The sequence below is a fragment of the Pinus tabuliformis genome, chromosome 6, assembly GCF_031772625.1.
Source record: "Pinus tabuliformis cultivar Carrire ecotype Pingquan chromosome 6, CPIR1, whole genome shotgun sequence".
NCBI classification, from domain to species: Eukaryota; Viridiplantae; Streptophyta; class Pinopsida; order Pinales; family Pinaceae; genus Pinus; species Pinus tabuliformis.
Genome location: NC_142292.1, coordinates 1504360745 through 1504387995, shown reverse-complemented (window position 1 = coordinate 1504387995; position 27251 = coordinate 1504360745). Strand labels below are relative to the sequence as shown.

At 35.1% G+C, this 27251-nt stretch overlaps 1 protein-coding gene across 2 annotated transcripts in view; it reads right to left on the bottom strand.

Annotated features, from left to right (window-relative positions):
- LOC149264367 (mediator of RNA polymerase II transcription subunit 33A-like) overlaps positions 1–22619 on the bottom strand; it is a 100490-nt gene extending 77871 nt beyond the window's left edge. Inside the window, exon 1 of one of the 2 annotated variants that reach the window (XM_089428014.1) lies at positions 21986–22619. In XM_089428014.1, the coding sequence (XP_089284140.1) occupies positions 21986–22293 (308 nt within the window). In that variant the 5' untranslated portion in view covers positions 22294–22619. The remainder of the gene's footprint in view (positions 1–21985) is intronic. The other variant, XM_089428010.1, reaches the window with a different exon arrangement.
- Positions 22620–27251: the final 4632 nt, after the last annotated feature.

The following is a 27251-nucleotide window of genomic DNA, read 5'->3' as shown; positions in this document are numbered from 1 at the left end:
TGAATTTAGAACAAATCTTGGTCAAGTAAGATGGATAGATTAAACAATTAATACAAATAAGACACAATCACAAGAAAGAAATTATTTTAGACCAGTGCCTTAATATTCAATTAACCATAAACTAAATGAGAACAAGTTACCCAGAGCAATTTATAAATGAAGCAAAGCGACGATCATGAATAATTAAATGTCAACGCCCAAAATTTTATCAGGCAAGAGTTTTTAGCAATTAAACACTATGAAGAATTATGAAATTTAAATGCTAAGCAATGATTCCAGATTTAAAATGATTTTCATTAATATCCTAAATCTAGAATAATTTATCATTCTCCAATAGTCAATGACTTTAAAATATTAATCGCACCTAACAACAGAGAAATCACTACCACGAAAAGACACCAAGAAACTTTAGATTAACAATTTAATTATTCCTTGGGCAATTAATTTAATGTGGTAAATGAAGAAATTAAATTTTTAATGTGACTAAAAATCAAATCAAAAGACCTTAGTCAAATTTAAATTTTTATGGGCCGTAGGCCACATAAAAAATAAAAAATTCTTAAATGTAAAAGCTCAAATTCTTTTGATATAATTCATTCACAATTTCAAAGTCACCAAATTTTAATTTTTAATTTTTTTTAATTTTTTAGATTTTTTTAATTTTTTAAAACAAAATCAAAATAATCAAAAATCAAAAAACATAACCAAAATCATAAAAAGAATCAAAACAAAAATAGTAAAAAAAGACAAAAAGAAATGGAGAACGACCAAAACAAAAAATCAAATTTAAAAAAAAAACGAATCTAGAAGTTATAATAAAAAAAAAAAATCAAATTAAAACAAAATCAAAAAAGAAACTAACTAAACCCTAACCGCATAATACAAATGAAAAAAAAAAGTTGAATGCTTTGTTTTGTTGTGCAGGTCGAGACGGCGACGGAGAGGAGCTCAGAGGCAGGTCGAGGGAGACAGCAATGGAAGGCCGTGGGAGGCGCTGCAAGGGTTTGCAGTGATGGAGCCGTAAGGAGAACGGGGGAATAGAGGGGGGTTGAGAGTAGGGATGGCAGCAATGGAGCTATGATGGGTTTTGCAAGCAGCACTTTGGAGGTCGATTTGCAGGTGCAGCAGATGGAGAATGGCAGAGGATGGGGTAATAGAGGGTTCTCTTTAAAAATTTTGAATTTTTTTGCAGCCAAAAAAAAAAAACTAGGCAACAGTTCGGAAAACTGAGTCAACAGATAAATGTTAGCCAGAAAACCCTTTAAAACATTTCTAGAAATTCTGATTAAAACGTCGAATCCTTTTGTTTCAGATTTATCCCTAAAACCCTTATGAAAATTTCCAGATCCAAGAAATTTTAAACCCTTGAACTGCAAAAAAATGAATAATATCCCTAGAAAATTATGTTGATAAACCCCAGAGATCTAGATCTTACCCTCCAAGGCCTAAATCTGGACTCTACACAAATTTCTTCCTCAAATCTATAGTTACACGACAATAAGGAAACACCCAAACAATCTATACAATGATAAAAACTAAAACTCAGAAAAAAAACCATGTTAGAAAAATAATTACAAAATTTACCAACTGCAGGCTCTAATCAGCCAGCTCTATCATTTTGTTGCACATAAATTAAATATTTTTAAATTTTAAAGGTGCTAACTCGAAACCCTCATGCATCAATAAAAAAAAATCTTATGATAAGCCCGGGATTAATTTCGCTGGGCTCTTCAGAAAACATGGATGAGGAGTTGGTTGGTCCAACTAAAAACTTCCTTTAAAGCCCGAGGATCTAAAATCAAGATTTCCCTGCAAAACTCGATCCAACCATTAAAAATAGAGTGAGAAAATAATAATAAAACTCAGACAAATAGAGATCCCTGCTATTACGTTCAAAATTTAGATTATTATTCAAACCCCTGCGACTGAGCAAGATACCTGTACTCAAAATCACTTTTTAGAAACTATCATCAATGGCTTTAAAAAAAAATTATGCATGAAAACAACACATCTTACAGTATTCCAATGAAGAGTAACACCAGCAGAACTTAACCCCAAAGTCTTTCTTTATTATCCAGAAAAATACTACACAAGAGCTTCTTCCTAAGCACGCGACTCAAAGGTCAGATAGATCAACTGACAAATGACTTCTTATTTAAAGATAAATCATCCAACGGCTAGTTCAAGTGATTATTGTCAAAGCAATCTCGACCGTTGATGAAGATTAAAATTTCTTTTAATCTCATCCGTCGAAATATTTAATTCTTGAGGAAATTCGAATTTTTCAATTAAATGCATTTTAATTAACTCAAAAATAAAAATTTTGAGTTAATTTCCCAAAAAAATTGACTTTGACTTAACCCCAAGGATCAAAGGTTTAAAATTTAGCAAAATAATTAATTTACCTTGGTCCCGGGACATTTTAAAAATTAATTTTCTAGGACCGACAAATTTTGCCTCTGGAGAATTTAAATTTACCTAAGACCTAGAATTAATTAAATTTTTGGCTTAGGATTTTAATTAATTTTTTGCCAGAAAATTTAATTAATTAATCTATGAGGTAATAAATTATTTTTTCAACCCTCAAGACACTTTACATCATGATTTTCACTTTTTTACATCATAAGAGGGAAACCCATTTGTAATAGACCCTCACAGATTACCCACTTCTTCAACACAAATATAATCCAGCAGACCAAGTAATCTGTAATAAAATAATTTAACTAAATAGTTAGGATTATTCCCAAACTACTTTTACATAGACTCGATCTAGAACACTAGGACTCGTCTAAGATTCTAGTGACAAAATCCATTCCATCTTTTGGGTAAGACTGGAGGGAAAACTCTGTCGACCATCCGGGAATGAATTGGTGAGACGAAAAACCTCCTATAATGGAGATCGTCACTAGAAAGGTAGGTTTACCTAGGTCGTTACATACATGACATGGTTTTGCTGAGATTATTTACATCATATACATGCAAAATGGGTTTACATTAAAACATGATGATTAGATTGATGATGATAGTTGGACAGCACGGACACATCGATCAGGCGTTATCCCTTTTGCGAAAAAAGGGGGTGTACTGCTATGGGTCATTGACACGTAATGATCAACATCTGGCTCTACTTGGGGACACATTGTTGCACTGGAAGAATGTGAGAATCCAGAATCTGCATCCACGCAACACACAATATAACATAAGTAGCGTCCATCCAAAAATCATCATATAACATTACACACAAGAAAGATATAAGCTCTTCATTTATTAACTATCCTAATAACATGAAAAACACAAATCTAACTACAAAATGAAACACTGAAATAAAAGGGTGTAAGGTTAGGAATACAATACAAAGGATGCCCCATGGCATCAGATACGTTCAAATGTAGTGCATGTTGAGCATTTGGCTGCTTTCTGGCAAATTTGTGGGTTGTTTCGAAGACGTGCCATGTCCAATCTTGCATACGGTAGGACTTTTTCCTATCCAAAAGTCAAGCTGTTCGCGGCCATCAGATGGATCAAACCGCTTTCTCATTCTCTTTCTCTTGCGTTTTTCCTTTGTGGCAGGCTTTGATGTTGATTATGATGTGTTCGGCACATAACTTCCTTCTTGATCTGAAAAAACGCTCATATGAAAAATTTGGAATGTTCAAGACTTCTGTGACATGCGCTCCTTTATGAACCTCTGATCTGTTATGACTGGTGGATCAACCATGTATGCATCAACCTGATTCTTATCAATTTCTATTTTATCTGGGTCACCTTCAATTAGCCACTTTTCAATGGAATAAATAACCTCCTCATAATAATATGGAGCTTGCTGCAATAGACAGGGAGGCTTATGATCTACATTTCCTTGTTTCTTTCATCCTCTAACCGACGCTGAAATTTTTGTACTTGATCTTTTCCATTACTTGCAACTTATTCTGAAGAGTGATATTTTCAATTGTTATGGCATCCATCTGGTTAGAGTGTTCAATCTTCATAGCATTAACTTCCTTGGCATGGTTTTCCTCCACAGTCAATAACTTATTCTAAAGACATATCTGACCAACCTCCATATCTTTTATTACTTTGTCATTATCTACTTTTATGGTCATCAAGTAATTTTGCATAGAGCTTATATCTTTCTTATGATTTGCTTGCATGGTAGCTAAGTGATTATTATAATTGAATCTCATGATGGTCATTTCTTCATCCATAGTTGACAATTTATTCTAAATCAAACTTATTTCTTCTTGATAACTTGCTTTCATGGCAGTCACTTGATTTGAATGATTGAATTCCATGATCGTCGTCTTTTCCTCTAGGGCTAATAACTTGCTTTGCATAAAATTAATTTCCCTGGCATGATCAGTTGTTAATATTGCTTGATTAAGTTCCATATCTTTAATAAGTTGAGCTTGATTAACTTCTGCATTCTTGATTACTTGAGCATGATTTAACTGTATGTCTTTAACCATTTGAATTAACTCCTTGAAATTATTTTCAAATGTCTTTAACCATTTGAATTAACTCCTTCAAATTATTTTCAACTTTTATAGTTTCCTTACTTCAGCTTTAGCTTTGACCTTTTCTTTATCTCCATATCTATCTTCAAAGGCATCAATGATTGATTGTAGATAATCAAAAGTGTTATCAGGGAACTTAATAAACCAATCTAAAGCATCTCCAAATAAGGTGAGAACGAAAATCTTCATCTTCACATCTTCATATTTAGAATATAGGCGACACTTGCTTATACAGAGGCTGACATTCTGAAGGTGAGTTTCGGAAGTAAAAGCATTGTTACCTTGAAAAGGAGGAAATTCATCGATGGCTTCACCCAAAACATAAGAATAACTATGCAGAGCTCCTTGAATATTAGTAAAATACTAAAATCACAAGGAGCAAACGAGTCAAAATCCATGATGACTTGTTTAATGGAAAAAAGATGGGCCAAATGGATATCAGAGAGAGAGATCCCTGCTCAAGAAAATCAAAACATCTACAATAAGCGAGCTTCTAGCAAAAATTCTTGTAAGAAATGGAAGAAGTGGAGTTTCCACTTGAGCATGAATCTTTCACAAAGTTTCCAAAGGCGAAACCAAAAAGTTAGTGGATGGAGGCAGATGATATTCAGGGAGGGCTCATTGTCTGGGATTAAATGAATGAATAAGTGGAATCGTCACCCAAACAGGAAACCAACTGGAATGTCCAGGTGCAGAAAATGAAGATGAAATGAAGAGACGAAAAGACGCCAGAAAAATAAGATGAAATGTCGTAAAGCCAAAGTCCAATAAATTGGTCCTTGGTGGAAATGCCAAGAAGTGTTGGCTTTGCCAACTCGAAAGGGAGATGAGAAATGAGAAGAATGATGAGGAAATGGCTTTGAAATGCCGAGAATAAAATATGCCCGGCAGCGACGCCAAAAAATGTTGTCGCACAAAGTGTCTAGGCACCGCAACAATGCTCAGAGTAAGGGTTGTCACTCTAATCCTTACTCACTCTATTTAGACTCTCTCCTAGACAAGTCAAGGGGGGTAGTCCCTAAGGTGAATGAATGAGAATAGCCTGTGAAACACAAGCTCTAGGAGACTTAAAGATGGACAACTTGATGAATTTAAAACAAATCCTGGTCAACTAAGATGGATAGATTAAACAAATAATACAAATAAGACACAATCACAAAGAAAGAAATGATTTTAGACCAGTGCCTTAATATTCAATTAACCATAAACTAAATGAGAACAAGTTACCCAAAGCAATTTATAAATGTAGCAAAGTGATGATCATGAATAATTAAATGTCAACGCCCAAAATTTTATCATGCAAGAGTTTCTAGCAATTAAATCCTGTGAAGAATTATGAAATTTAAATGCTAAGCAATGATTCCAGATTTAAAATGATTTTCATTAATATCCCAGATCTAGAATAATTGATCATTCTCCAATAGTCAATGATTTTAAAACATTAATCGCACCTAACAATAGAGAAATCACTACCACGAAAAAACACCAAGGAACTTTAGATTAACAATTTAATTATTCCTCAAACAATTAATTTAATGTGGTAAATGAAGAAATTAAATTTTTAATGTGACTGAAAATCAAATCAAAAGACCTTAGTCAAATTTAAATTTTTATGGGTCGTAGGCCACATATAACTAAAACCAAAATATATATATATATATATATATATATATATATATATATATATCTTGTATGTAAAAGCTCAAATTCTTTTGATACAATTCATTCGCAATTTCAAAGTCACCAAATTTTAATTTTTAATTTTTTTTTAAATTTTTTAGATTTTTTTAATTTTTTAAAACAAAATCAAAATAATCAAAAAACGTAAAAACCAAAGTCATAAAAAAATCAAAAAGAAAAAAAATAATGTAGAACGACCAAAACAAAAAATCAAATTTAAAATAAAAACGAATCTAGAAGTTTAGAAAAAAAAAAAATCAAATTAAACAAAATAAAAAAAGAAACTAACTAAACCCTAACCGCATAATACAAATGAAAAAAAAAATCGAATGCTTTGCTTTGTTGTGCAGGCCGAGACGACGGCAGAGAGGAGCTCGAAGGCAGGTCGAGGAAGACAGCAATGGAAGGCCGCGGGAGGGGCTGCGAGGGTTTGCAGTGATGGAGTCGCAAAGAGAATGGGGAATAGAGGGGGGCCGAGAGCAAGGATGGCAGCAATGGAGCTGTGATGGGTTTTGCAAGCAGCGCTTTGGAGGTCGATTTGCAGGTGCAGCAGATGGAGAATGGTAGAGGATGGGGGAATAGAGGGTTCTCTTTAAAAAATTCAAAATTTTTTGCAGCAAAAAAAAAAAAAAAAAAAAAAACATGCAGCAGTTCGGAAAACTTAGTCAACAGATAAATGGTAGCCAGAAAACCCTTTAAAACATTTCCAGAGATTCTGATTAAAACATTGAATCCTTTTGTTTCAGATTTATCCCTGAAACCCTTATGAAAATTTCTAGATCTAAGAAATTTTAAAACCTTGGACTGCAAAAAAATTGAATAATATCCCTGGAAAATTATGTTGATAAACCCTAGAGATCCAGATCTTACCCTCCAGGGCCTAGATCTATACTCTACACAAATTTCTTCCTCAGATCTATCGCTGCACGACAATAAGAAAACACCCAAACGATATATATAATGATAAAAACTAAAACCAAAACCCAGAAAAAAACCATGTTAAATAAATAATTACAAAATTTACAAACTGCAGGCTCTAATCAACCAGATCTATCATTCTGCTACAGATAAATTAAAAGATTTTTAAATTTTAAAGGTGCTAACTTGAAACCTCATGCATCAATAAAAAAAAATCTTATGATATGCCCGAGATTAATTTTGTTGGGCTCTTCAGAGAACATGGATCAGGAGTTCGTTGGTCCAACTAAAAACTTCCCCTAACGCCCGAGAATCTAAAATCAAGATTTCCCTGCAAACTCGATCCAACCATTAAAAATAGAGCGAGAAAATAATAATAAAACTCAGACAAATAGAGATACCTGCTATTACGTTCAAAATTTAGATTATTATTCAAACCCCAGCGACTAAGTAAGATACCTGTACTCAAATCACTCTTTAGAAGCTATCATCAATGGCTTTAAAAAAAATTATGCATGAAAACAACACATCTTATAGTATTCCCATGAAGAGTAACACCCATAGAACTTAACCCCAGGGCCCAAAGTCTTTCTTTATTATCCAAAAAAAGATTACACGAGCTTCTTGCTAAGCACACGATTCAAAGGTCGTATAGATCAACTGACAAATGACTTCCTATTTAAAGATAAATCCTCCAACGGTGAGTTCGAGTGATCCTTGCCAAAACAATCTCGACTGTTGATGAAGATTAAAATTTCTTTTAATTTCATCTGTCGAAATATTTGATTCTTAAGGAAATTCGAATTTTTCAATTATAATTAACTCAAAAATAAAAATTTTGAGTTAATTTCCCCAAAAATTTGACTTTGACTTAACCCCAGGGATCAAAGGTTTAAAATTTAGCAAAATAATTAATTTACCTTAGTCCCGGGACCTTTTAAAATTTAATTTTCTAGGACCGACGAATTTTGCCTTTAAATTTAAATTTACCTAGGACCTAGAATTAATTAAATTTCTGGCTTAGGATTTTAATTAATTTTTGGCCAGAAAATTTAATTAATTAACTTATGAGGTAATAAATTATTTTTCCAACCCTCGAGATATTTTACATCACGATTCTCATTTTTTTACATCATAAAGGGGAAACCCATTTGTAATAGACCCTCACAGATTACCCACTTCTGCAACACAAATATAATCCAGCAGACCAAGTAATCTCTAATAAAATAATCTAACAAAATAGTTAGGATTATTCCCAAATTACTTTTACATAGACTCGATCTAGAACACTAGGACTCGCCTAAGATTTTAGTGACAAAATCCATTCTAGCTTTGGGGTAAGACTGGAGGGGAAAACTCTGCTGACCATCCAAGAACGAATCGGTGAGACGAAAAACCTGCTAGAATGGAGATCGTCACTAAAAAGGTAGGTTTACCTAGGTCGTTACATACATGACATGGTTCTGTTGAGATTATTTACATCATATACATGTAGAATGGGTTTACATTATAACATGATGATCAGGTTGATGATGATAGTTGGACAACACGGACACATCGATCAGGCATTATCCTTTTGCGAAAAAAGGGGGTGTACTGTTATGGGTCGTTGACACGTAGTGGTCAACATAGTGTACAGGGGTCTCCAAGTTCAATAAGGAGGTTAACCAAGGACCCTATTAGGTCGTTTCAACCTCTAAGGAAGTGACAAGTCCATGGTACATCCACCAAGAGGTAGGTGTCATGTGATTTAATGATGGAACGGAGTGGAGTATCACAGGAAGGCTCCATGAAGGCTCCATGCCACATGCCACAGTACAAGGGTAGCTATGATAATGGAAGCCCACCCTTGGGTGTATAGATGTAGGAGGGATCAATTGTGGTACATGAGTTACCCAGGCCTTTGTTTTTCCACCCTTCTTCATATGCCTTTTGCCTTTTATTGATTTTTCTTTTTATAACTGCTTGGGGCTCCAGGGAATGAGAGCATGATGTGAATGATATAGCAGTGAATACCCCCTTAAGGTTGGTCAGTTCATTGCCCACCAGGAGTTGGGACAATTATAGGCTCCTTAATGATGCACGGAGCCAATATAAAGGGCCTTATGAACCAAGGTGATGTCCATAATATGGGGGTAGAGCTCATGTTTGGTTTTTGTCCACGTGCTAAATTTGTATGTCCCATTCATCTTTTGCATTTTATGGTACAATTCCTGTTGAGAGTGGCTAAATTATGCTTTTTCTTTTTATTTTAGTTGCATCAACCTCCTAGGGCATCATTCCAGGACCAACCCAAAGTGTGGACAAGGGGAGGGGGAAGTTAACTCCTTGTGGACCTAGATGGGAAATATGTGGAAAGGGGTTATAATGAAAGGAGAGGAGTGATGTATGTGTTGTTGGGAAGTAGGACCACACAACAAAAATCGGGATTTCCCATGCAGTGCTTATAAAGCCAGTAACCAATAAAGGAGATCCCACGGTACTAGGATATAAGGCTAACCACCAAGTTGAACAGAGGGGACAAGAATACGAACCAAGCCCATTCTTTCCACCGGATACCCCCACTAATCCATGCCCAAAAGTGTTCATGATAACTAAACAGAAATATCTAACTACATAATGAAAGTCATACCTTCGGGACTGGAAGGCCCACCTTCAAACATACGATCATAACAGATGGGCGAAGGAGCATAATGGCTAGCTCAAGTGGCAGAGATGATGGCACATCGAGCTATCTGGTGGCTGCAAGGGGCTACTGGCTGTCGACTGAGGACCATCTAGGAGAAAGATTTCTCCCATGGGTGTCACCTACAGGTGGTGGGTAATACATTCAATGCAATGAAAGATCACTCCAATCCATGATTCTCAGAGGCAGTGGAGAAATAGTAACTAATTTCAATTGGTGCATTCAAATTATGCTTCTGACATTTAGTTTTGCGATACAAAAGAGTTGTCTATTGTGGGGATTTTACAGTAGACAGAAGTAGGTAAACGAGGCCATCAACAAAGAAGTTGTGAGTTCTCTTACTAATACACTCATGACCATGATCTACTGCATTTCCTTTTCTATGATCCATCAAGGACAGGGAAAGCTACAACAACTCTTGTAATCGCACACCATCTTTTTGGGCTTTAGGAATGATCTCATCGGATGACATCCACCCATTCTTCGCCTAAGTCTCAAAATGTTTTCTACCTAAGCGTTAGAATGTTATCCACCTGAGTATCAACCCATTCGAATTGCATTAAAGGTTGGCCCCTACTCAATCTGTGTGCTCCATGTTCGAGATTGCACCAGCCCCCCTCCTATTCCACAATAGACCATTTGACCCTCTCCATCAATATTTGAAGAGAAAGTGCATGGTTGAGAGCATTTTGAACTCCTACAACACTAGAATTTTTGTTGATGGCCCTCATATCTCATTGACTCTACAAAATGCGAGCCCAAGTTATGCATTCATCTCTGATTGAACTCTCTAGCCTATACATTATTCCTTCTCTCTCTACAACAAATGGTTGCAACTCACACTCTAGGGCCTGTAACACTTGTACATGTGCCTTCATGTGCTCTGTCTGTGACTCACTACCTCTTGCCAATCCAGTGGCCAACCTCCATCAAGAACCCCTTATAAATACTACTTTAGTGTCCCTTCATGCACAGGGCAACTTTTTCATTTTGGAGGCCATATCAACTCTCGAGCCTATTTGTTGTGTTCAAACTTCATATACACACTTGCAGCAGTACAAGTCACTCTTTCTAGCATAAGACATATTATCACCATGTCAGTGGATAAGTTCAATTCACCCCACATAGATGATTATAACATTCATACACCACCAATAACCCAAGTAATGTGAAACCTAATAAAGGAGGTACCCCTTTAGGTTACACAAATAAAAGACCTTATAATGGTGCAATTTGAAGAGCTTTAAAATGGCAAAAAATCCAAGGCACAATCTGAAGAGCCCTAGACTTACCTTATTTAGCTCATCATTCAACAATTCTTTTCATGAATATTTCAACTTCACTTTGCCATCTTTTTGTGTTAATTTGCCTTCTAATACATAGTGCTTAGTTTAGAATCATGAATCAGTTCCTCTTGTTTTCACACATTTATGGATGTTTTTGGTTGGATTTGAGTGGTTTACATAAGCCCAACAATTTGCGGGATGCTAATGCTTTCAATGCAAATCAATTCCTAGTCCTTATCTATTCCCACTGCAGAGATTTTAACTTCCCAAAAGTTCTCCAATTCAAAATGGTCAGTTTCAGTGTTTTGTTGAATTCTCCTACCTAGTGCAATGTTGAATTCTCTTGGTGTGTTGCCAAATTCTCCCATGTGTTATGGAAGTCAAATCCTGAAGAGAGAGGGCATTCTGGCGTGCAACAGAAAGAAGGGATCTGCTATTTTCTCCAACAGATGGGTCAAAAGCAATTCAACTCACTTCAAGGTTCATCATCCTCTCATAGCATATGGTTTGATTACAGCGTGATTTTGGTTGTGGAACCATGAGGGCAAGCATAGACCTCCTATGTTCCACCATAAGCACAAGATACAAATATTTGTAAAAACTTGGACAATTAGGGTACAAGAATAGTTTCTTTTATTAGTCAATTTAGCTAGTTCCTAAATTTTGGGGAGATTTCAAATAAGTCAACTGTTTGTAAAAACGATAGACATCTTTAATTAGTCAATTAAGCTGACTCCTTGATTTTGGGGAGATTTCAGTTAAGTTCCTAGATTTTGTGGAGCTTGCCCAAGAACAAGAAAATATTATTATATAATATAAATGTATATGGGAAAAGCCTCAGAATATTGGTTCAGATTTTGGAAGAAAGAAGATAAAACAGATTTCTGAATTTACAAGATTTTTTCTGTGTTTGTGTAGCAGGTAAATTAGCAATGTTGCAGAGCAAGGGCCCGCTCCTGAAATATTATTTCTTTCTTGTAGATGCTATTTCCACTATTTTATTACTTGAAATGATTTTTCACACAATTACTCTACATGGAGTTTGTTCCATACTGCTTTCGATCAAATCGCTCCAGCAGTTGTTCTAATTTCCTATAGGTTTACTTTCATCTTGCAATTGCCTATGGGATTTATTTTAATTCCTTTGGTTTTCTTATAATTTGAACTCACAAATTAGTTTTCCTCGTTATTTCTTCTGCATTTTTAACTTAGTGATGCCTAATTAAGATAGGGTTGATTTGTGTGTCATGCTTCCTATGCTGCTTCTCTTGTAAAGTGCTACCAAAATGTCGGTTATATCATATTTGGATTTCAGTTATGTGCACTTAAAATATTTTCCTTCTAGCAATTGTTTACTTCAGCAGTAATTTTGGGTTAGTATTCATTTTCAGAAATGTGTTTCTTCCAGCAACTTGTGGCATTCAAAAAGTTAAAACAACTTTAGTCTTTGCAAAAACAAGAATGAGATAACTGATTTAGGTTTTATACTTTTTTGTAACAAATACAAGAGGTTTACTTAAAATAAATTATTAACCAATTTCCCCCAATCCATTCAGTACTCCCACATGACAGAATTCATGTAATTGCATATACATTGCAGGTGTTTTTAAAGCATTACAATCTCATTGAAAATATAAAAGTAGGCCTTCAACAATCTTGTCTTAATAATCCCAAGTATTGTTAAAACCTGTCAATCTTTGGCACCCTCCCTGCGGAAATGGCAACACTACAGGAGATTTTTGCCATTTGGTGAAGGAAATCCATTGCAAGAAATGAACAGGGTTGGAACTCAATTTTCAACTATGTTTTCTTACTGCTTGGTGTTGAAAATTGGGGCAGCTATGGGACGAATTTCCCCATAGGAACCCAACTACCCCAAGGAAAATCCATCTTGCCTCAAAAGATAATTTAATTTGGATAAAAGAAAATTATTATTTAGCACTGTTCTCCATTATTTAATGTGGCACAAATTTATTTGGGCAAGCAACATCATGGCATTTGTCAAATATATTTAAAGCAAATTTAAATTTGTGTTTTCCCTCCAGGTTACAAGTCAGCCTCATCATGTCGGCCTGACCCAATGGTTGTGACTTTTCGCTCAAGAAACAACTATAAATTGGGCACCTAATGCCTCCCATTTTGGCATATCAAATTCAGTCATTTTGAGGCTTCTTCTCTGAGGCATGCGAGCAAGTCTGAGCCTATCCTTTCTAGATTGTGTGAGTCTTCCCTGTGGTGGATTCTGTGGCCTAGTCTGGCATTTATCTGCGGCCTAGAATGGTATTTATCTGCGGCTACTGAGGCATCTCTGTGACTCTTTCCTCGCCACCTATGCGGCCTATTCTAGTCTCCATCTACGGCCTAGTCTAGTTAACTATGCAGTCATCTTCTGCGGCTTTGTTTATGTGTTTTACATGGGTTATCTGAGGCATCTATTGTGACTATCTATGGCAACTTAAGAGGCCTATCTGAGGCATCATGTGCGGCTTTCTTCCTTGGTTCCTTTGGAGACTTCTACGTCCTTTCTCAGTGGAATTGTGCGACCTATCTCTGATTAAATGTGGCCCATCTCAGTGAGACAAAAGCACCCCCCTTCTCTGTTGACGTATTCGCTCTATCTCAGTAAGTATGAGCAACCTTTTCTCTATGATCATTCCTTATTATATGTGGTCTATCATTGTAAAGAAGGGGACTTTATGGAAGGTTTCTCTGGCATATCTTGAGGCGGTTCTAACCCTCTACAGTTAGGAAATTTTAAGTGACCTGTCTAACTTATCCAAATGGATTCTTAGTACAGTTGAATTTTGTGGTGGTGATCAATTTGAAATGTTGAGTGTTGCCTATGGTCCAAGTTATTGTTAATTCCAAGACCATGGATTTTGGTCCATTTTTAGCAGATATATTTTTTTTAGGGATGTTAGACTTTTGGATACTTGGTTTGACATGAAATGGCAGTGTAAAATTGAAAGCCACTGTAAAAAATTGGAGATTTCAAGGATTGGTTGCATTTTGATGTTGACGTTTGTAACTTAAGCAGGTATTTCTGCACAGACCTAAGTGCCTAGGCATGTAGAAGTCACCTAATAGACTCTTAACCTTAGCAATTACTTTAAGTATTGAAGTAATTCCTTTTTATAAGATAAAGTGAGTTAATCGAATGAAATGCAAAGGTTATTTGCATTAGTGAATTAGATTAATCTCAACCGTTGATCTCATGTGAGGTGAGATCTAATCTCAACTGTTGATCTCAAGTGAGATGAGATCTAATCTCAACCGTAAATCACGTTGGAGATTAGGGTTGTGGATTCAATCATGACTCATAACTCACACTTATAAAAGGAAGGCTAGGCTAAGGGAGAAAGCACAAGACATTGAGAGAACAACATCTCAATGATTAGGTGGAGAAGCACTTCCACTCAAGTGTGTTGGGTTAAAGGAAGGTGAAGGGGACAAGAAGGGATATCTAGATCAGCCAAGCAGATCGAGAGATGGGATTTGATCCGGTAGATCAAATCCAAGTTCTTGTTGTATCTATTTTCCTTAGTGGGCCATTATCCCAAGACAGCAGCCCTCGTAACTAAAATTATCTGAATAAAGAGCCGATTTGAAGGGAAAAATATGTGTGCATGTAATTGTGCGATTAGTCTATTTATTTTGCTTTAGTTGTTATATTTGTTAAAATTCTAGCCATGTCATATTCAGGAGGATGTGATCTGCTAGGACGTAATTAACCAGATGGTAGGATTAGAAATTAACATGGTATCAAAGCATAACCTCTAAAACTGATCTCCAAAGTATTGCACACAAGCTCGATTTGTACAAGACTCGTAGGGGCCAAGTTCGACCAGTGACTGTACGAGGCAAAAACCAAAACTCGCCCAATGTCTAAAGAAATCGAGGTTGTATGTCATACTACCAGCATAGTCGTGGCAAAGTAAAAGTTAAACAAAAAGAAAGAAGCAAAAGAAAAAGGGGTGGGTCCATGAGTGGTCGACAAGGCTATCCACTGCCAACCAGTCGTGAAGTGCCACAGCCAACAGCCCACCACATAAGGACACAAAAAAGGGGGCTACCACAGGTAATGCCACACGTCAGCCACTATAGCCACCAACAGTCTTAGAGGTCGTAGGGTGTCATCAAGATGTGTCAGCGCGCAAGGCGTGAACAGGGCAGCCGTAGAGAAAAGATCGAGTTGATAGCACAATCAGCAACCACACAACAACCATCACAGAAGCGCAAGTATTTCAGACATGGGTCTAGTTGTCAACAAGAAAACCGGCACAAAGGTATAGGAACTAGTGTTGGTGTTGTTGTGGGCTCGCATAATGTAGCCATTGCAAAAGTGTGCCGCAAAGATTGGAAAAAGGTCGGCCGATAGCCAAGAAAATCCAGCCGCCAGCAGTGTCAAAACCTTAGCAGTTATAAGGTACACTCTACCCAACCGCAACAACCTAGAGCAAGTAGCTGCAACACAATTCACGGCAGTCGCTAAGGAGTCAGATTGTACGCGGTCATATGGACAATAGAGTAAAAGCTACATACAAGAGTTAGGTCGTACAACTCATGGTGCATATGACTACAAGAGATGTCATAGCGACTTGCAAGTAAGGTACAAAGTATTGTACCAGATTTGCTAGAATGATTGGAAAAGTCAGCCTTCAGAGTGAGAGAGGGAGATTATACCAATCAAAGGCATGGCAAAAAATTAGTTTTGTGGGTGTTTTCACAAGACTAAAACACGGATCCATGTGGAGATCCTAGTGGATCTATGAACCAGCAGTAGCTTAATATTCTCACGGGAGCTAGAAGGACTTAGCACAAGGCTAATTATTAGATCTAGAAATGGCCGCAGCCAGTCTCAAGTTTGAGGATAGGTTCGATGGAGTGTCTAACTTTCTGCCCTAGAAGGAAAGGGTCACCTCGTTGTTGAAGGAACATGACCTTTGCGAGTTTGCTAAAAAGGTTTTTCCAAAACCAACAAATCTAGCAAATAAGGAGGCTCATATGAAGAGGGACATTAGAGCCTAGAGAATCATGGATGCCATGAAGGATCATTTGATCCCACACTTGGCAAAAAAGAAGTTGGCCTGAGAGATGTTCAAAGCTCTCGTGGACTTGTTCCTGAGTAACAACATGAACAGGGAGATGATCTTTAGAAAAAAGCTTAGAACCATCCAGATGTCAAAGTTTGATAACATTACTCTTTAATTCATAAGGATCACCCAAACATAGGAGCAACTTGCGTTGCAGCCATTAGGGAGAAATTGGAGGACGTGGAGCTTGTAAAAATGGCATAGAATGGTTTTCCCAAGTCATTGGAACCATTTCTCGAGGGGATCTCTGCCTGGTAGAACCTTTCAAATTGGGAGAGGCTTTGTGATGATTGCATCCAAGAATGGACTCGAGAAGAGTCTAAGGCCAGCAAGCAAGGAGATGGAGAGGAAGGGCAAAGGGAAGGGTTCCAAAGGTAACAGTGATGGGGAAAGCTCTCAACCACGGAAGAAGAAGGACTTGAGCAAGCTCAAGTGCTTCACCTTCCACAAGAATTGGCATTATGCATCACAGTTGCCATACAAGAAGGAGAAGGGGAAGTCGCAACAGATAGCAACATCGACAAAGGTTCAACTCAATGACTTTGCAACGAAGTTCAAGAAGAACTTCTCATTAGTATCCCAATATTTGCCAACACCATCACAAGGAGTGCTTGGTACATGGATAGCGCTCATCATGTCACATGGGAAAGGCGCGAGAGCTATTTAGCAGAGTAATAGAAAGAGACTTAGATTTACATGTGGAGCTTAGTAATGATGCCAACTATGTAGTGAAGAGGGTTGGAACCATTAAGTTCCAACTAGATTCAGGATGGACTTTGGAAGCCAAGGACATGTTATTTGTACTAGGACTGAAGAAAAATTTGCTCTCAATCTTAGTTATCGAGGGCAGAGGCTATGAAGTCATGTTCAGGAATGGGAAGGTGTTCATTCATCCAAAGGAGTCTAGCCCAAACAAAGCAGTGGCCATCCAGGTTAGAGACGGGAACTTGTACAAGTTGACACATAAACCTATTTAGGCATTGGTACATGACAGTCACAACCTGTTTGAGCTATGGCACAAAAGGTTGGGACACCTACACTACAAGGCATTGCCAATCCTAAGGGAGATTGTCACTGTTCTTCCAGAGTTCAACATTGAGCAGAGTGCATTGTCAATCCTAGGGAGATTGTCACTGTTCTTCCAAAGTTCAACATTAAGCATCAGGGAATGTGCAGAGGGTGTGCACTTGGCAAGAATGCCAAGGTTGCTTTCTCGAGCAATGAGAGTAGGTCAAAGGGGATCTTGGATCTCATTCACTAAGATTTATTTGGTCTATGTCAGTGACATCAGTACTAGGAGCACAGTGTTATGCACATTTATCGATGACTATTCCAGGAAACCTAGATCGTCTTCATGAAGACCAAGGATGAGGTCTTCAGTCGATTTTAGGAGTCAAGGCTTAGGTTGATAACTAGATAGGCAAGAAGATCAAGGTCTTGAGGTCAAATAATGCGAGAGAGTACACCTCCAATGACTTCAAGGATTCCTGCAAGGAGGCAGGGATCAAGAAGGAGATGATAATCTCGTACAACCCTCAACAGAGAGAAAGAATCGGTCCATCATCAGTTTTGTCAAGGCAACGATACATGACTAAGAGTTGCCTATGTTCCTTCGAGCAAAGGCCAGTAACACTGTAGTATATGTGCAAAATAGGAGTCCTCAAAAGATATTGGGGGACAAGACTCCTAAAAAGGCATTCACAGAGGTAAAGTCAGAGATAGGGCACTTGCGCATCTTTGGTTGTCTAGTATACATCCATGTTCTTGCGAAGAAGAGGATGAATCTAGAGACCCGAGATAGAAGGACATATTTGTTGGGTACAATGAGACCTCAAAGGCTTGTAGGATCTTCATACCAATGCAAAGGAAGACAATTGTGAGCAGGGATGTTAGGTTCAAGGAGAGTTTGGCATCCAAGAAGTCTCATGAGTTGCCACCAACAATGACAAAGGACAACAAGCAAGAGGCTTCGAAGGTAGAGAAGCATGCAAAGACTTCTAGTTTAGGGAGTTAGCGTTCAAGTGGGGAGGAGTTCGTAGCTCCTTCCAATTCTATCAAGAGACCCAAGTGGTTTGAGCAAACATTGAGGGATGCTCAAGAGCATGTGGAGCCTCCTAGGAGCACATTCAAGGAGAGCAAGCATCTGAAGAAGTTTCCAAACTACATGGCAATGACACGCAAAGTCCTTGAAGAGGAAATAGACCTGGAGGTTTGGGGAAAGCCATGGTAAAGAATGATGCATGGGAAATTGTTCCACGACCAGAGGGACAACCGGTTCCAAGTGGTTCTTTAGGAAGTACCACTCTCACTAAGAGGGAGTGTTGATGTTTGTAGCTTGGGCAGGTACTTATGCACAAACCTAAGTGTCTAGGCGTGCAGAATTCACGTAATAGACTCTTAAGCTTAGCAATTACTTTAAGTATTAAAGAAATTCCTTTTTATTAGATAAAGTGAGTTAATCTATTGAAATGCAAAGGTTATTTGCATTAGTGAATTAGATGAATCTCAACCATCAATCTCAAGTGAGGTGAGATCTAATATGAACCATCAATCACTTTAGAGATTAGGGTTGTGGATTCGATCATAACTCGAACTTATAAAAGGAAGGCTAGGCTAAGGGAGAAAGAACAATACATCTTTGAGCACAAGTCATTGAGAGGACATCTAAGTGATTAGGTGGAGAAGGACTTCCACTCAAGTGTGGCAGATTCAAGGAAGGTGTGAGGGGCAGCAAGGGAGATCCAAATCAACCAAGCAGATCGAGGGACAAATCTAGGGTTTGATCAACTAGATCAGATCCAAGTTCTTACTAAATGTATTTTCTAGAGTGGGCCATTATACCAGAACAACAACCCTTGTAAGTTCTTAAGTTGTTTGAATGAAGAATTGATTTGAAGGGCAGAAATCTATGTGCATGTGATTGTGAGATTGGTGTATTTAATCTGTTTTCGTTGTTACATTTGTTAAAATTCAGTAGATTTGATCTACTATGTTATTATTCAGTAGATTTGATCTACTAGGAAGTAATTAACCATGTGCTTGGGCTAGAAATTAACATTTGGCATGGTCAATAGGATACTTGGTGGACCCACATGTGATTTACTTGTTATTTTTCAAAAATATTGGCCTTAGAAAGTCTTCATGTGATTTGACCTAGTGCGCCCTCCTTGACGAACTTCCATGCCCTTTCATTGAGCCCTTCCAATTACTATTGTCCTAAATCCTCCTCGACGCCTTTAAGCCACTTACTATTTTTCAATTTGCTTTATTTAGCATCAAAAGGTGGTACCTATTTTGGTGTTGACTTTAGGGTGGTGTTCTTGAAAAGGGAAGTGCATGGAGTAAAGGGAATCTTTCATACACTTGATGAAGCCTAAACCTATTATTTTGTCCTAGGAAGCAATGCACCTTTCTTGAAAGGGGTGATCACTAATTTTAACACCTTTTTCCTCCTAAAATTAGCCTAGCCGACCATACTAATCTTGAAACTTAGGAATTCGTTCTAAATTCTCACCTTTTTGGCTCATTTCTAGGAGGTTGCCTCTCCTAGAGCCATGCGCTCTAGTCCTTTGAAATTTTGAGCATGCATAAGATATTATTAATTTGTGAGAGCTCAATTTGGAACTTTCTATTCTACAAGATGGTCACTAATAGCCAAGAGAGTGTACTCTAGAAGAAGAGTTTTTGTGGTAGTTTTGTGATTCACGAGGATAAGGCTACTATCTTAGAAGAAGGGCGCTTGATTGGACACAAATTTGGCATACATCCTTTCCATTTTGATCATGAAGGGGGAGTATTTCACTAAGGGAGACTTTGGGACAATTATGGGCAAAGTTCTCTACTCTTATCTACTCTCTCTTACCTCATTCTCTCATTCTTCTATATATTGTACAAGCAATGTGAGGGCAAGGGATTTTGGATTGAGTTGCTTACGAGCAAGAGTTTGTTGATTATTTCTTGAATCTTTATAGGTTTAATTACTTATATCATTCTTTTCTTGGGAGACTAAAGTTCAGCGATAGCATCAAGTACTTGTGATAGTTGGATTCTACCTTGCAGCATTGTGATTGTACCTATCCCATCTTGTAGATAAGGAATCATAAATGTTGGCTTCCCCAGGATCCTGGAGAACTATTAGGACCTGTCAAGGACTTTGATCATCCTACAATATCCCATCTTGTAGATAAGGAATCATAAATCTTGGCTTCCCCAGGATCCTGGAGAATTATTAGGACCTGTCAAGGACTTTGATCATCCTACAATCCTTGGTAATAAAGACATTCTAAAGCAATTTCTTAGCGACTATCCCTTATGTTTCATACGTGTAGGAATTTCTATCTTCCTTAGCCTCTTGCTAGCTTTTGATTACGTTTTTCATGGAACTTAAGCAATAGGATTTGAATACTATCATTCATCCTAGGAGTTTTTCCTTAATTCACATTTCAACTCAATTAAGGCACTTGTTAATTCACTTAAGCAATTAAATTGCTCATTCAAAAAAATACAACTTAGTTATCTCGCTTTTAGCACATTCTAGGCATATAAATCGGGCATACTTAGTTAACTTTTGGATCACTTTCTATCAAATTACAGCAAGACTAGCACGTTGTTTTTTTCATTTTTTGTGCAGAAATAGATAAAATATATATATATATATATATATATATATAGACTTTTTTCTCAATTTGTGTGAATTAGATAGCCATAAAATATTAAAAATACAAAAACAGTGTTTTAAATGCATTTACAGCCATCAGAACCAGGGAATATTTTAGGGGTGAAATTTCGCCAATTGCTTTTTCTGGAAAAAAATATTTGCCTATTTGGTTGTTCACTAGATATGATTAAATTGATAATATTTGCCAAAAATTTACTAGTTTTAATAGTAAATTACATATTTATCATTGAATATTTGTCTACATTCTATATGTATGATTTTTCAAACCAGAATAATTACCTAAAAGACTATATATAAGCATAATATTTGAATCCTTAAAAATTACAGTGATTTTTACATCCTAACTGTCTTTACATCCTGCTGTATGGGTACCTGCTGATTTTCTACATGATAATTGAATGTTTACAATTTATATATGCATTGGTTTGCACGCCCAACATTATACTAAAATTTTGCATCATTTTCCATGTATTTGTTTTTAAGTATTTCCAAACAATTTCCAACATGGTGTTTTTTTTTTAATTTTATTACAGATTTAGGGCAAAACAACATTCCTTTTGTCAAATTTGAAGTACTTATTATCGTTATTTGACTTTCAGTTAAGACCTTGGATCGGTTAGGAATAACCTCTGAAGTTAACAAGAACTAACTTCAAAGTGAGATAGGTTAAGCGAAGTGATAGTGGCTTGATTTCTAATGTTATCCAGTCTCCTTCAGATTTTGAGGAAATAGGAATTTCCAGATGATAACTCTAGTTGACCACGTGGGTTCCAAAGATAGGTGAGTGTGGCAGTGGTGATAAATCTCAAATGCCAAAGGCGGATGTTAGCACTTGATCAAGTGGATTCTAAAGACACATAAATGGGGGGTGGTGATGAACTGCTACTGGGCAATTTCGATGTTTCTCTGCACAGCGTTACCCATAATTCCAGAAGGATCAATGTACCCAAAAATTGGATAACTACCAAAACAACACGGTTCTCTTCAAGCCCTGCACTTCTTGCAGAGCACATTCTTTACCTTATTTGTCAGATATTTAAAAGAGCAAATGAGAAAGCCCATTTTCAAAATTCACAATATCCACAGGATTGTAATAATAGGAAAAACAATGTGCAGAAGCGAATAAGTACCTGAATGTCAGCAAAGCCAAAATATGCAATGAATTCAGGAGTCGGGTTCCCATGGCCTGCTCTAGATATTTCCATAACATAGGTCCGTTGTTGCTCCAACACAAATGGGATATCAATAATTGCCCCAGTTCCACACTGGGCGCCTGCAAGCCTGCTCCCAAAAGGCACTTGCCAACTTCAACTGCCCACAGAAAGGGAGGATCCCCTTGTTCTTGCAACAATTTGGTCAACTCTAACACCTTTTCTTGCCACTGCTGTTGAGAAGAAGAAGAAGCCACAGCCATCTCTTCTTCTTCTTCTGGTCCCATCCTTGCAGCTCCCCAAAGAGACTGACAATAGGAGGCAACAATATTCACTCGTGTAAGAACTCCAACTCCAAAAAATAGAATATATGGTAACCAAAAAGCCTAAAGGCCAGAGAGGTTTGTTTCAGGCGTAAGAAAACGGAAGAAATCCTTGGAACCTGAAACATTGATTTGGAGTCATAGAAGCCAGGTTCTGGTTTGCGGAGTGGAGATTGATTGACTGCTCCCCTTGGAGCAATCAAAAATAAATTATATAGAGGCATGGTCAGACAAAGTATGCTTTCATAAATGACAGATATGCTTGCTTTTCCGGTAAATGACAGATATGCCTGCTTTTCCAGTGAGAGGCTGTGTGAATACTTATGGCCTGTGGCAAGGACAACAGAACTTGTTTAAGAAATTGTCTCCGTTGAAAAGATAACTCATGAATAAATAAATGTTGGGCTGCTTATTTTTCCCTAATAAACAATAACTTATTAATGGTTAGTTAACGGTTTATTGAAACATGTTTATGGTCAAAATCTAGAAACATTTCGAAAAATTATTTATTTTAAATTTTTTTTTTATTAAGTTTTACTAATATTTATCGAAAAATTATTTATTTTAAATTATTTTTATTAAATTTTACTAATATTTATTTAGATGAATGTGTCTTATTAATGGTAAGTTCACACTATTGAAACATGTTTATGGTCAAAATCAATAAACATTGTCAAAATTTATTTATTTTAAATTATTTTTAGTAAGTTTTATTAGTATTTATTTATTTATTTTGATGAGTGTTTATTTTGAAATTTTTTATTTAATTAAAAAAAAAAAATTAATGGTTTATTTTTAAATTTTTTATTTAATTAAAAAAGAATTAAGTAGATAGTTAATTTTGACGGTGTGAAAGTTTATTTTTTGGAAAATTGTTTCTGATAAGTTTGATAAGTTTTATTAGTATTTATGTTTATATGTGTGTTTATTTTGGAATTAAGTTTTTTAAAATATAAATTAATTATTAAAATTATTAAGTTAATTTGTATTAATATTTTGGAATATATTTAATAATATTCGCAAATTAAAGATTGAATTTGATTTTTAAATTAGTAATACTTCTTTTATTTTTTTAATTAAATTGATTGATTAAAATTAAGTTTTTTAAAATATAAATTAATTATTAAAATTATTAAGTTAATTTGTACTAAATATTTTGGAATATATTTAATAATATTCGCAAATTAAAGATTGAATTTGATTTTTAAATTAGTAATACTTCTTTATTTTTTTAATTAAATTGATTGATTAAAATTAAGTTTTTTAAAATATAAATTAATTATTAAAATTATTAAGTTAATTTGTACTAAATATTTTGGAATATATTTAATAATATTCGCAAATTAAAGATTGAATTTGATTTTTAAATTAGTAATACTTCTTTTATTTTTTTAATTAAATTGATTGATTAAAGGAAATTTTATGGGAATAAATGTCATGTGAAATAGCTTGAGATAGCTCAATTGATCGAGTTCCTATTGCTAAGTACTTGGCTTATGGGGAGGTCAAGGAGTCAAATATTCTCCAACAAGTTTCGTAAACCACCCTTAAAAAAAGATGTATATATTTAACTATACATTAATTATTTTTATTGTTAAGAATAATAATAATTTAAATTAAATTTATAATTTAATTAATTTCTTTTATTTTAGTGACATGAGATGAATCATGAAATTATTTTATATGGTTGGGCTAATTATATTAATAATTGATATTGTTTAGTTTTTTATATTTTAATTATTTTTAATTGAAATTTAATAATATAATTTTGATATTTTAAAGAAAGTTGTGATTTTTCATTATTTAAATAAATTTTTAAATATAAAAATAAATTTAAAACTCTTAAACTTAAATTATGATTTTAATAATTTATTTTAAAATCTAATAGAAGTAACCAAAAAAAATATGCATGAAAAAACCAAAACATTTAAAATTAAACTATGATTCCATGAGATTAATTTTGTTATTTCTTTGCTTTTTATTCTCCTTTTATATATATATATATATATATATATAATTTTATTTTTTAATTATGAGAAAATGAAATCATACTTATCTATAAAATTTAAAATGTTTTTATTCTCCTTTTATATATATATATCATCATCATCCTAATATTATATATAATTAATTAATTTTATTTTTTATTATTAAAAAATGAAATTATACTTATTTATAAAAAAAAAAAAATATTTAAAAACTGATTTTTAATAATATTTAATTTATCATTTAGATTTTTTATAAATTTTAAAATTTTAATTTACCATATTATACATATAATTAAAATTTCATTAAAATATAATATTTATATTCCATTAAGTCTAATTAATAAATTATTAAAATTTTAAAATAAAAATATCAATTAAATATAATTAATAATAAATTAATATAAAATGAAATTTCCATCACTATATTATTATAAAATTTACCATTATTTTTATAATATAAACATTTTTTACACAAACTAAATACAAAACAATATAATATTCGCCCTAAAGGTCGGTGAGAAGAAATCCATGAAAATGAAATCTCTAAACAATAGCTCTTTGACTTCTGTGGCATTTGACTAATATGGCCACAAAGGACAGAGGCATAATCATTTTTTTCGGGAACAATAATGATGAGTGTAGGTACAGTCCCCCTTTTTATATGTGTTATTCGCTGTATGGCAATCTCGAGGTTTCCAACCTGAATTATGTTTATTTCACACAAGTGTTGAGTGGTGTTTATTTTATATCATGTGAGTAAGTGGATAGAATATATAAAGCAGCTTCTAGAATGCTTTAGGCACCATACATTAGTTTGGTCAAAATTTAGTGGTGGTCCTTTTATGAGTAAGTTTTGTTTTCAATTGGTGAGGTAACTTTGTAAGTGGTAAGTGACATTCATTTTACAGAAGGTAGAATATTATATAAATTAATATTTGTGTGTAAGTACCTTATGGGGTTGTCTTAAATGTTGATGATAGGGTTTTATACATAAGGTTTTATATATAATGATGTTTATGGTTTTTGAGTAAGTTCAACATTTATTGATATCTAATGCAATGTTCTTATATGCTAAGATGTTATTTTAAAATAGTTTAGATATTTATAATAATAATAAAAAAAAATTATATATATAAAAGGTTGGTATTAAGATTTTTAGATATTATAAAAAGTATAGTTTAATTTATAGATGAAATTGTTTTTTGGATTTAGGTATATTATTTTAATTCTTTGAAATTTTTAGATTTGACTTTTTCGGTGAACATTTTATGTATCATCAAGTGTTTAACCATCATCAAAGAAAAAGCAAACAAATGATAACCATGAAAGCACATTGGACCTATAAGTAATAAAAGAACATAAGTTAAAAGAAAATGATTAAAATAAATAGTTAAAATAAAAGAAAATGATTAAAATAAATGGTCAAAATAAGATTTGATAAGGTTAAAATGCAAAACCAAAAAAAAATTATATATATATATATATATATTATTTTTTTAATTATAGAATTAATATTTATATTATTAAATAGTTAATTTTTTATTTTTTAAATCAAAACTTAACCATAATATATTAAATTGTTAAATTATATTTAATTAATTAAAATTAGTATATTGTTAAGTTATATTTAATTGGTTAGAATGGTATAGAATTAATGTTAATATTATATAATAATAATAATTAGGGATGATATTGTGCTCAGAAAGCTAAAGGAAGCAGTCTACAATCTGAACTAGGGTTTTGCGTTAGGGTTTTGTTGCTGGTCACCATGGCGGGATGCGGAGGAGGGAGTTCTGCTCCCTCCTACAGTCAAGTAGCTACGGATAGAAGCAAGGGAGTTGGATCACATCACTTCAAGAAACCAATGGAGGTGGCAACAGAGGCTATTAACACAGAAAATCGGAAAATATCAGACCTCATGGATAGGAAGGGAATCATGAGGAAGCTAGTAGGGAGAGGAGGACAGGGGGTAGCAGTCAAAAAGTTGCTCCTATGAGTACAACAAGGGTCTGTAAACCCAAGTCGACCATTATTCCTCGGGTCGTTTTAAGTGACCCAGCGCTACAGGTGCATAGAGATCACATGGCGGAATACACGGTTATATGCAAATTTATGGGGATTTGGCCGACGGAGAAGGCTTTGCAAGCATGGATAAGGAACCACTAGAAACCAAAGGGGGGAATAAACCTTCACCTTGGGTCCAAGGGCTTCTTTACAGTGGTGTTCACAAGCTTAGAGGATAAAGACAGAGTGTTCAAGGGAGGACCCTATTTTTACGTTGCTACAGGCCTTTACATGCAACCATGGATGATGAACTTTTTCCCTGAACGAGAAACTTTCACATCAGTACCGGAAATGGATAAGACTTTACTCCCTTCCTTTAGATTATTGGTTGTCGGAGTATCTAAAGGTTATCGGAAACAAGCCAGGGCAGTTTATAAAGATCTCAGATGCGACTCTAAAAGGAAAATACACTTCCTTTGCCCGGATATGTGTGGAAATGGACTTATCTGGGGCACTTCCGGATGCGATCATTTTAGAAGTGTATGACGAAGAATGGGTGCAGGTGGTGGACTATGAACATGTCCCATTTAGGTGACGCAAGTGCCATGAACACGGGCACCTATACAGAGACTGCCCATTAAACAAAATGGAGAACAACACAAAAAACACCACAGACAAAGATCCCGAGGGTTTTACTAAGGTTGGGGGCAAAGTGAAAGGAGGAAAGCAATACCAAAAGAAGATTAATGAGGATGGACAATCGAGCCACAACAGTTTCAAGATCTTAGAAGAAGAAGTTGGAAACAACGGGACAAACTAGGAATCGGAGAATAATCCCACTAAGAAGGAAAGGGATTCTACCATGGAGGATATACCATAGAACATCCAACAAAAGGATGATCTGCCAAGCATTATGGAGCTTAGTAGGGA